Source organism: Nyctereutes procyonoides, unplaced genomic scaffold (assembly GCF_905146905.1).
Source record: "Nyctereutes procyonoides isolate TBG_1078 unplaced genomic scaffold, NYPRO_anot_genome, whole genome shotgun sequence".
Taxonomy (NCBI): Eukaryota; Metazoa; Chordata; class Mammalia; order Carnivora; family Canidae; genus Nyctereutes; species Nyctereutes procyonoides.
Window position 1 is genome coordinate 11346504 of NW_026575048.1, and position 12155 is coordinate 11358658.

The 12155-nt window shown below is 37.2% G+C and overlaps 1 protein-coding gene across 1 annotated transcript in view; it reads left to right on the forward strand.

The window, feature by feature from the left end:
• DDX1 (DEAD-box helicase 1) overlaps nt 1-8868 on the forward strand; it is a 35118-nt gene extending 26250 nt beyond the window's left edge. Inside the window, exons 19-26 of the mRNA XM_055327485.1 lie at nt 1484-1630; nt 4594-4685; nt 6249-6321; nt 6470-6542; nt 6625-6667; nt 7390-7485; nt 7747-7867; nt 8540-8868. Coding sequence (XP_055183460.1) covers nt 1484-1630; nt 4594-4685; nt 6249-6321; nt 6470-6542; nt 6625-6667; nt 7390-7485; nt 7747-7867; nt 8540-8670 — 776 coding nt within the window. The 3' untranslated portion in view covers nt 8671-8868. The remainder of the gene's footprint in view (nt 1-1483; nt 1631-4593; nt 4686-6248; nt 6322-6469; nt 6543-6624; nt 6668-7389; nt 7486-7746; nt 7868-8539) is intronic.
• The last annotated feature ends 3287 nt before the right edge of the window (nt 8869-12155 follow it).

A 12155-nucleotide genomic window follows, 5' to 3' on the forward strand; every position in this document is an offset into this window, starting at 1 on the left:
TACAGGAGTTATCTTGAAATAGTTTATTCTTTTTGTGTGTGGTAAAATATACCTAACACAAGATTTCCCATTTTAACCATTTTCAAGTGGATCAAGTTCAGTGCCATAAAGTACATTCCTACTTTGCATTCATTGCCACCATCTGTCTCCAGGATTTTTTCATCCTCCTAAACTGAATATCATTAAGTCGTTAAATTTTTATCATTTTTTAAAAAAGCCTAACATTTAATTCAGTGAAGATACTTCTGTGCATACTGGAGACCGTTTCAGGTGCATAATCTTTTAAGATCTATGAAGGTACATCGTATTGCAAGGATAGTGCTTGCGGAACCTAGAGTAGACCTCAGAGCCATTAGGACGCATGTTTGATGTTAGATGTCTCAGGTGGATCATTTGCTTCATGGTTGGATTCATTGGTAGGTTAATGACAAGTATCTGAGAGGTGAATTTTCTGAAATCTTGAATAAATAGAGTCCCTTTGAATTCAATTTTTTTTTTAAAGATTTGTTTATTCATGAGAGACACAGGCTGAGAGAGGCAGAGACATAGGCAGAGGGAGAAGCAGGCTCCTTGCAGGGAGCCCGATGTGGGGCTTGATCCCAGATCCCAGGATCACGAACTGAGCCAAAGGCAGGTGCCCAACTGCTGAGCCACCCAGGCGTCCCTTTTTGAATTCAATTTTATGTGCACTTCCACATGTATAAAGTATATGCTCCACTAGCCTTAACTGTTGGAGAAGTGCAGAGACACTGATGGTTCAAAATGATGGGTCTTCCCACTTTCGAGAATGCATTTTGTAAAATAAAAATTCATTTATTTTTTTTTCTTATAAATGTTTGCTTAGTTTATATAGTGATTAGGTATGACTAGAGAGACTTTAGAAATACAATGGGTTCCAAAATTAAAATTTTGCATTTTAATTTGGTAACTGTAGCATAGCTTCCCACTGAATCATAGACATGGGGGTGATGGCTAAGAAATGACTTAGTTTGACGTACAGTTTTTAAACCATAGAGAAGTATGAACTTTCAGGTGTTAGATTGATTTAAAAAGTACATTAATTATTTTTGAAAGAGGTTAAAATAATTGAGTAAGCATTTATTGAGCAGTTAGGGAAGTTAATGCAAGGCAAGAATATGATTAGTTGTCCACAAGAGGTAAGAACGGAGTTTTGTTGTAGGTACGAAGTTCTGTTTACTTGTGTGTTTACATGTCTGTTTTCCCTCATAAGAGGTATGGTTATAGTTATTTTGGTACCCCCAAAACTGGCATAAATGTACATTAACAAATAGGAATAAATGAGTGAATGGATACTCTCACCATTTCATCCTATCTTAATATTACTTATTTTTATCTATAATACTTGAGTCAGTTTTTTTAACTGAGTTAAGCATTAAGTCTATAACTGTAATTATGTGTGTTTATAATAATTTTAGATTGAAATTCTTTTTTTTGTTTTTGTTGTGTTATTGTGGTATTCAAGAGATGTGGTCTGAAGCTATTAAAATCCTGAAGGGGGAGTATGCTGTCCGGGCAATCAAGGAACACAAGATGGATCAAGCAATTATTTTCTGTAGAACCAAAATTGACTGTGATAACTTGGAGCAATATTTTATGCAACAAGGAGGAGGTAATGTTTCCTCACTTGAGATAAATTGTGTTTATTTCCTCATTTAATAGATTATTAGTCTCATGTTGATGCAGTCTAAAATTCATGCACAGAATTTAAAGCAGTGATGGTGCAAGTAGCTGTGCTTATCCAGTACTTTTTCATATGATAAGCCCTAGGAACACAGGGCTTTCCACACAGGTAGAGTTTCATTACAGTGTTCTGAGGCCCTGCTATCATTTGGAATAAGGGCAATGTTATTGATTAATGTTAAAATTTCAAGTATAATCATTAAATAATAGAATGTATATCTTCTAAACCAATAAATGAGAAAAAAATCTTCTAAAAGACAAAGAAAGAAGAAAAATGAGAAAAAGCAGAATTAAAAAAAAACAATGTTTAGAAATTACAGAGTAGGTTGGCTGGTGGAAAAATCTGAATATATGAGTATACACTACAGTATGTATCAGTGGATAAAGTCGTCTGTTAAGAGACATAGATGGTTAAAGTGGATAAAAACTACCTAGATGCTCTTTACAAGAGACATACTTAAAACCTGATGACATGGAAAGATCGAAAGGGGCTGAAAAAATATATGTATCAGCTAAACCGCTAATCAAAAGAAAGTCTAGCTATGTTAACAAGAGATGCAGTAGAATTTAAGACAAAAATATTAACTAGAAATGAAGAACATCATTATGTAATAAAATACTTAATCTACAATGAATATATGATGAGTCTAATGTTATGCTCCTTATAACATGAAACATAAACCAACATGAAGAAAACCTCAACATGCTCAGTCATTAGGGAAATGCAAAATCATAGTGTAATACCACCGTATGCTCATTTTTAATGGCTAGGTTTAAAAAAAAGTTTTGGCGAGGATATAGAGCAACTGAAGCACTCAAAACACTATTGCTGTACAGCCATGTTGGTAAAAGGTCTTACATTTTAAAATTTAATATTGCTGTCTTATGGCTTAGTAATTCAACTCCTAAAGATAAGTAAAATTTACACAAAATAAGTAAAATTTATACACGATATATTGATAAAAGCTATGGGCAAGGTTGGTCACAACAGCTTTATTTATAATAGCCCCAAACTGAAGATACACTGGGTGGTCAGTAGGGGAATGGCTTAAACCATATGTGAAATAGTTATGGACTGCTGGTGGACCCAGCAGCAATGGGTGAATCACAGACAGCTTGCAGAATGAAAGCTTTCTCACACAAGCATATATACTGCATGGTTCCATTTGTGTGAGGTTCTAGACGTGTCAGAATTGATCTAGAATGGGGAAAAAAAAAAACACACAATGGTGATTTCCCCCAATAGAATGGGAGTAGGGTTATCTGGGAGAGGACATGAGGTACTTTGTGGGGTGACATTCATATTCTCTATCTTGATAGGGCTTTGGGCTACAAAGGTGCATGCATTTGTCAAAAGTCAGCAGACATACACTTAAAATTTGTTCATTTCCTTGTATGTAACTTTCACCTCGAAGGAAAACAATAAAATCTAAACAAATAACTGCATTCTAGTTAATGAGATGCATGCTGAACTGTCTACAGACCTTTGCAATTTACATTGAAATGCATCAGAAATATAAAAATGAATTGATAGAAGGCTAGATAGGCAGTAAAGCAAATATAGTAAATGTTAATGATATAATCTAGGAGGTGAAAATACAGCTATTCACTTTTAGAATTCTTTCATTGTTGCTGTGTTTGAAAATATAATAAATGTAAAGATATATAAAGGAAAAATTGACAGATGTACAAGGTTAACAGAGAAGTCCTGCTTTCATAATGGGAAGAAGTCATCTAACCTATCTCTTTTTATAACTGATTTACAACAAGGAGCCAGAACTTGAAATGTTTAAGAAGCTCGAACTAATAGTCATATAAAGAACAGGTTATATTGTTCATTATAGTGAACAGCTTAGTACTCTTTTTTTGAGTCATGGCAAGCATACTTGCTTGGCGAGTATTTTAGTTATAGTGATTGTTTTGTAATAAATAATTCTTCCTGCCCATGTTGGTTTTGAATGGAGGATTTGATTATTTGGTTAGAAATGCCAGCAGTAATATTCCTTAATTCCTTTTATCATCCTTCCCTAAATATTCTGAATACCTTTGTCTAAAAATCAAGTTTCCCAAACTGTTACTAAAACCAAAATAGCACAATATATATACCAGAACGTCAGAGCTTAAATGGAGGGAAATAAAGGATCCCTCTCTATACACAACTCAGCTGGGGAGTAGGAGTGTGTATGTGTGATACTTTCCTAAACCACTTGAATTTAGAATGTAGTAAGGGCTAACTTGTAGGCCTCTAGAAGTTCTATTACCTATTATTTCTCCTCTGCATAATTAATTCTGTGTTAGTCGTTTTGGGTGGGGATAGATTTCATGACCTATTTTTCCTTGAATTCTGAAGTATCTGTTACTTAACCTAAAATTTACTATGGAGAGTAGTTACAGCATAATTGTTACTAAGCTGTTTAGAACATCCTGAGGAGGGAGGGTAGGCTTGTGGACGTGACCTTTAGTAAGGCATGAACTTGATAATACCTATATTGATTCCTCCAGGACTGTTCTCTCTTGTCTTTTTGGTTCTTCACTTTACGTGGGGTAGGAGAGGTTGCTTGTATACACACGTTTTCCTGTTAGTAACACATCCTAATTGGCATACTGTTCTGTCTACTTCTGTAGATCAGGAAAAGTGACTTAAAAACGTCCTTCAAAGCAAATCAGTTTTAATGCTCCTGGAATTTATTTTAATGGCATTTTCCCTATGACAGAAATTGTGTTAACCACGGTTTATGGCAAATTGGGGTATAGATTTCTGTGTAATTCTGTGGCACCATTGTAGTCTGAATGCCATTGGTTTTTTGGTTTTTAGTTTTTTTTGCTATTGGTATTTTGACATAATCTTAGGTGTAATGTTTCTCCAAAGTTACTCAATGTGCTTTTCACTAGGACCTGATAAAAAAGGACATCAGTTCTCATGTGTTTGTCTTCATGGGGACAGAAAGCCTCACGAGAGGAAGCAAAACTTGGAAAGATTTAAGGTACTGCTGTTTAGTTGACTACATTTCCTTAATACTTAAGAGGGGAATTGTTGCCAATTTTAACCAGTTCCAGTTAATATTATTATTATTTTATGAGATTTTATTAATTAGAGAAAGAGTGAGGGAAAGCACAGTAGAGAGGAGAGGGAGAAGGCGGCTCCCCACCGAGCAGGGACCCCAACACAGGGCTTGATCTCAGGACCCTGGGATCATGACCTGAGCTGAAGGCAGATGCTTAACCGACTGAGCCACCCAGGCGCCCCTGTTCCAATTAATATTATTAAAGCAATTCTTGTCCTAGAAACTTCAAAAGACTTTTACCCTGCTGGTATTTCCTTGCCGTGACAGGGCTTAGTCATCTTTTAGCAGTCAATTGGTAAATTATATGTTCTCTGCATGACACTACTGTGATAAGAATTTTCAGCTTAAGGAAGTTTCAGTTAAATTCTTTCGGTATTTATTTTTAGGAGAAGCATCATGGGATAGTTAAACTGTATCTGTGAGTCTTTTTTTTCTTTTTGATCAGTCTTAGTAATGCCCACAGAGAAGTTAATTTGTAGATTAACTTAAGGCAGGTTTCAAGAATATGGTTTTGTGGAATTAAAAATACTTGTAATTGTTTAAGGCGCACTGTCCCAGTTACATGCTGGTAGCCTGTGAACAGGTTGTTTAGCACTTGGTGCAGGTGGGTAGGGCCTGAGCCACTTAGAACATGAGGTCAGTAGCTTCCCCCCACAGCATTCTCACCGTTTACCTGTATTTTGACACCGCCGCGCCCCCCCCCCCGCCCCCCCCGTGGAGAGTACAAATAGCATTTTCTCTCAGACCCATTGATTGCATGAATAAAAGATGGGAAGTACTGAGTTTAGGAACTTTGGATTATGCTTCCATGCTGAGCAAAATGTGGATCTTGAAGCATGTTGCATGGTCGCATTTCAGCGTGTGTGTCCACCCTTCCCGACCCAGGGTCTTATGCTGGACCGCAGGTCAGCATGCCCTTCCCCACCCCATCTCTAACTTTGCTGTGCCTTGAGGCACAAATGACATCTAAAGGCTAATTTCTATTTCCTTGGTGAGAGCACTGGGGGCCCATTCTGTTCCCTTCTCTTAGGATTTTATCTATTGTCACAAAAAGTGTAACCTCAGGGTAAAATACCTAGTATTCTGAATTTATTTTAATACAGGGCTAAAGATAATGCTTATATTTTAACATTCTGTTCTATTTTTCTTCTTTTTTCTTTTTTTTAAAATTTTATCTTTTGAATTAACCAGTCAGGATTTCTAAAGATATAGCCAAATTATAGCAGTTTAATATCTTTGGTTTGAGAAAAAAGAAAATAAAAAAATGAATCCGATTATTGATTCTATTCACCTTAAATACCTTGTTTCAGTAGATCATAACTTAAAAATTTAAGACTTCATCAAATGAATTATGAATATCTGGACCTCTAATCTGATAATGACCTATTATTAGATGTCTCATTTAGTGGAATGGTGGTATTTGTATTTATTTTTTAGTATATGTACTAATAATTTCCTCTCTCTCCTCTCTGTTCCCTTTAGAAAGGAGATGTGAGGTTCTTGATTTGCACCGATGTAGCTGCCAGAGGAATTGATATCCATGGTGTTCCTTATGGTAAAGAGAAAGTTCTTAGAACTGCAATTTAAATTTTATGGAATTCAAAGTAAACACTCTAATGTATTTAAGATATTTAGAAAATATCTAATATGGTTGAAAATTTTAGAAACTAATGGCAGTTGGTAATAATTGTTTTTATTTGCAGTTATAAATGTCACCTTGCCTGACGAAAAGCAAAACTACGTACATCGAATTGGCAGAGTAGGAAGAGCTGAAAGGTACTGCTTATAATTCTTTTTTTCTTTTTATGCTTCTGTGCTTCAGGAATAAAGTCTAATAAAGACTTTAAAAATCTTTCAGGATGGGTCTGGCCATATCCCTGGTGGCAACAGAGAAAGAAAAGGTAATCTTTTCAGTGCCGTGTTAATTCACTGTGTTGTCATTTCGATGTTGGAAGTAAAAGCAGTTTGATTTTTCCATACATATTGTATTTAGTTGCATATGGAATATAAGTGAACTTTTTTAATGGCATCTTCTTCTCAATATTCTTGAATGGACCAGTGGTAGAATGAAGTTTAGAAAGGAAAAATGTGAAATGTAATTTTCACTAATACCTTTAATATACTCATTTCACCGAAAACTATTTAGACCCTCTCTGACATCATCCCATAGAAGAGATGGGAGAGGGTGGTAACTTATTATTTTACAATATAATTTTATGTAACCTTATAGAACAGTTAAAAAATAAGGAACTCCCACAAACGCATTGTCCAAACTACCTGTTCATTTTGTTTTTTGCTTTATTATAGAAAGCATTTGGACTTTATTTTTTGATAAAAATCTTGATATAGCATTTTCCAGTATTTATCTTTGTTTTTATCTGAGAATTCTTTTCTGGATTTGACATGCATTTTAGGAAAACTTCAGAAAGAAATCTTTCAGAAGACAAGACCTAGTTAATGAGCTCCTGAATGGTGATAGTAATTGGATGACATACCATACTGCAATCTATTTTTCTGGTTCCTTGAGGAGATAAACTATTTTTAAAAAACTATTAAGAGAATAAAGAAATATATAGCATATTTCAGTCTCCATGTTAATTATTTTTTTACATCTTTCATGTAGGTGTGGTACCATGTATGTAGCAGCCGTGGAAAAGGATGTTATAACACAAGACTCAAGGAAGATGGTGGTTGTACCATATGGTACAATGAGATGCAGGTAAGATTCCTAAAAAAGATAGTAAAATTGGCAAAAATAGACCACATTTACTTTATCTCTTTGTCAGCTGTAAGGAAGAGTAATTAATTGTAGTGTTAGTTATAGTTGTAAATTGTAACTTGTGAGCTTATCTTTTCAGAAATCTATCTTCCATTTATACTTAGTATTACAGTCTTTCTGGTTTTGATGCTATTAAAATGCAACTCTGTCAAATGAAATTTTTATTTGAAAATGCTTTTTATATTTCCTTTCCCTTCATAGTTGCTGTCTGAGATCGAAGAGCATCTGAATTGCACCATTTCTCAGGTTGAACCAGATATAAAGGTACCAGTGGATGAATTTGATGGGAAAGTTACCTATGGTCAGAAAAGGGCCATTGGCGGTAAGCTTTAAATTACTTTTATTTCTATTCTAAATGTGAATGTGTCCTTCTTGGGCTTCAGTGTGTAGAAGACAGTAATTTCATTTCATCATGGTGTCTATTTTTAGCTTATTAATCATTTCCTCCTTATTACTCTCATAGCACTTTATCCATACCTGTCTTATAGCAGTTTCTAGTTGTGTGATTTGTATGCAAATGAAGGACAGCAGCTTAGCTGTTTCTCTTGAGGTATTAATGTCACAAAGAGTAGTTGAACATTTACAGAATTATTAGGAAACAAGAGTATAATGACAATTTGGAACAAAGAATTGAAAACCTTTGATTTAATACAAGTAGTAACCCAGCATAAAATTTCCTTTGCCTGGAATGCCCTTAGCTCATTCCTGAAAATTTTTTTTAAGATTCAGGCTACTGAACTAGTGGTTTCCAAACCCAAAAAAAAGGAGAGGGGGAGGGATTGCTAGGGGCCCTGGGACACTATTAGTGAGGCCTGATCATTCATTTATATGGATTTAACATCTTTAAAACTCACTTGTGGAGATGACTTGCCCAGTAGTACATTTTTATTGCTAGAAGCAATGTATAAACGGATGTAATTGAGCCAAAGTATTGCTGACAAGTTATTTCAAGCATGTCATTTATATTACTTTATAATTTGTGTGTGTGATGCAGGTGGAAACTATAAAGGCCATGTGGATATTTTGGCACCTACGGTTCAAGAGTTGGCTGCCCTTGAAAAGGAGGCGCAGACATCTTTCCTGCATCTTGGCTACCTTCCTAACCAGCTGTTCAGAACCTTCTGATTTTAACATACACTGAATAAGATTTGAATAATAAAATTCTGTAGTCTTAAAACTCTAAAACAGTTGTACTGCTTCCAAGCAGCAGTATTTATAGTAACATAAGCTATTAATGCTAACTCTTGCATGTCAAGAAACATTAATCTTAGGAATTCTTCATAAAATGGCAACCTAATGAGAATAATAAATTTGATGACTATATTTTTATGAAGATTTGTGTCTTATTTTTAAAGTTATTTGATAGTTTTCTTTTTCAAGAAAACTGGAGGCTTACCAAGTAAAGTTTATAGGTATGTTAATTTTGTGGAGGACCTGCATGGAACCACCAGTGATTATCTTGAGTAGAATTTATCATAGGAAGTGGTCCCAAGTAGAGATGTTTTTGACATGGTTATAGTTGCTTAGGTGTAGGCTGAAGCTGGAGGAGATTCATGATGGGAAAGAAAATTGGGTGATCCCAGGACAGAAGGGCAGCTTAGTTAGTTTTAGGGGGCCTTGAGTTTTTTTAGAGAGATAGAAAAGGTTCTGTGTCTAGGGATTGAGGGCTAGTGTATGATGGTGATAGCAAAGATGTATTTGGAAGGTTCATCTTTTTTTTTTTTTTTAAATATTTATTTATTCATGAGAGACACAGAGAGAGGCAGAGACGTAGGCAGAGGGAGAAGCAGGCTCCATTCAGGGAGCCTGATATGGGACTGGATCCCAGAACCCCAGGATCACACCCTGGGCCAAAGGCAGATGCTCAACCACTGAGCCACCCAGGCATCCCCTGTTTATCTTCTTTTTAAGACCTTTTCTTTCCAGAGGATAGTTACTTAAAAGATAAAACTATTATGCTGTTCCTCTACGTTTTAAAATTAAACCCAGTTCTTTGGGATATATTTTCTCTGTCCTTTTTACCTAAAATACCAGGAGGAAAAGAGAAAATTTAGACAGATAAAATTGAATTGTTCTTTTGTGCCTTTCGACTCTTAGTTAATAAAGGTATTATTCCTGTGCTAGGATTCCTTAAGAACAGAGGCTATTATAAATTCTCGTGTGATGGTTTCCAAACCTGTTAACACTGAAATATTTTCTTTAAACAAAATCTTAAGTGAAACTCACTGTAGACATTAGAGTGGGAAAACCGTTGCCTAGTATTTTGAGTCATAGTTTGTGTGAAATGATGAGAATACCGTTCTCTCACATTTAGACCACGTTGCTTGGAGCTGTCCTAGAACCACCCCAGCTGATCTGGGAGCGATGACAGCTCTCTGCAGTGTCCACGCGCATTAATCACTGCTTTAGAAAGGGATTTTTAACTGATAAACAGCAAGGAGAAGACTGAGATCTGGACCATTTAAATACTGGAGCTAGGGGAGGTCTGATCTTGTTCGTGTCCTCCTTTTATAGATGCAGAAGTGCAGTTTGGAGGAATTTATGCCAACGGGGCCTTGTTCGGACAAGTGGAGCTGGAACTTGGATACCCTAGTCTCAGCTTTGACCCTTTGTCTTCTGTTGGAAGATGATCCTCAGGTCCAAATGGGTAGGCCAGGGAGGAATGGAGACTGAAAGTGGTTATTGGGCTTTTCCTCTGCAGATTACTGTCCAACTGCATTTGACTTGGGCAACAGAGTCTCTAAAAGGACAAGCTGTGTGTGACCAGGCCAGCAGAGGGCTTGCCTGGAGACCTGGCTGGCCCTTTTCTTTCTACTCACATCACCAGAAATCCCTGCCTTTACTCTAAGTCCCTGCTTCCAGATACCCATTCCTTCAGGTGTCTGGATTCATGGTAAGAATATAAAGTTCTGCTTTAAAGAGGTGGTCACTGAGTTATGAGGGATGCTAATGGCTCCCCTCCTTCCTTTTAGGAACAGAACCTCCTGACTTGTAATTGATATTGGATTGCCTAGCTGGAGACTGGCTTTCCCAGGTTCTGGTTAGTGGGGGACACGTTGCAGTGTCTTGGTCACGCCCTCTACCTGCTCGTTTTCTCCTCTCTCAAGCTGGAACTCAGAGATGGTGTTAGTGAGCCAGTGTCCTACTCAGGGAATGGCAGTGGGACCAGACAAGGAAGACCTTGTAGGGGAGGTGCCACACCTCTGGCTGTGTCTTCTCTGAGCCACCATATGGTTAGGTCTACCTCAGCTAATACAGGGCGCCGGGGGTACGGGAAAGTCCAGAAAATGTTCAATATTAACCATCACCTGTGAGTCTGACTCCTAGCTTCAGCCTTTATAACGTAAGGGTTTGCAAGTCCTCGCACACCCTGTGCCTGTAGTTCTTCTGTAGTCTCCCTGCTACACAGGAATACAAAGCCTCACCCCCACCTTCAGATATCCTAGACACGGCCTCGGGCTTACGACTCTGGGCACATACCTCCTCATCTAGTCTTTTATTCTGTTCTCTTTGAAGCTATCTTCAGGCTTTCATTGGTAGAGTTATACTTTCCTAGTGACTGGTTTTGTGTTTGGGGCTTTTTCTTTTTTCTATTTCAAATACTAATTAACTCAAGTGAGCTTCTCTGACTCTGTTTATGGATGCACCGTGTGAAAGAGAACCAAGTCTCAAGGACTCCAACCAGTGGCATTAGTTAATAAGATCGCTGAAACCTCGCTTACCTCATTAGCACATATTTTTCCTATTATAAACAGAAACAGAAATGGAAATTTCAGGTTAGAACAGTGTCCACCCCTCTATCCTTTTGACTTCTCACTTTCAGAGGAAATCACATTTTGGCTCATTTTTTTTTCCTGTGACATTTTTGGTGTACAGTTTAGGTCCTACTGTGTATACAATTTTGTATTTTCATTTGCCAAAAGTATTTTCCTTGTAAATACTTCAGTGACGGCGTAATCCTTGATGTGCTGTGAATTACATGATTGATCCATTCTTGCTGCTTTGAGCACTGAGGAGGTTGAGGAGGTGTGAACCCGAGTGTGAATCCAGTCCTGACCCAGGCGAGCCAGATCCAGCTCAGCTCCTTAGCCTGAGATTTAGTTTCTTTGCTTATGGAAATGGTGAGAGTAATTTTCATCATTCAGGATTCTATTAAGCATTCAGTGAAGTCCAGGGGATAAAAAGTGCTTGTACCATATTTTATAGTATTTATACTGTTTATTGCTGTGCACATTTTTTATCTCTTTTGGGTTGCTTGCCCCTGGATTCCTAGAAACTGCATTGTTGAATGAAGTTGTTACGAACATTTTTCAGGGTCGTTACCAGATCACTTTCTGTGAGGGTTGTACTGGTTGACATGCACACTAACGAGGAAGAAGTCTGTGTAATTTATTTTACAAACAAATGATACTTTTTGCATTTAAAGTTTGTTTTCAAGGGATCCCTGGGTGGCTCAGCGGTTTAGCGCCTGCCTTTGGCCCAGGGCGGGATCCTGGAGTCCGGGGATCGAGTCCAGCGTCGGGCTCCTGGCATGGAGCCTGCTTCTCCCTCTGCCTGTGTCTCTGCCTCTCTCTCTCTCTGTCTGTCATAAATAAATAAATCTTAAAAAA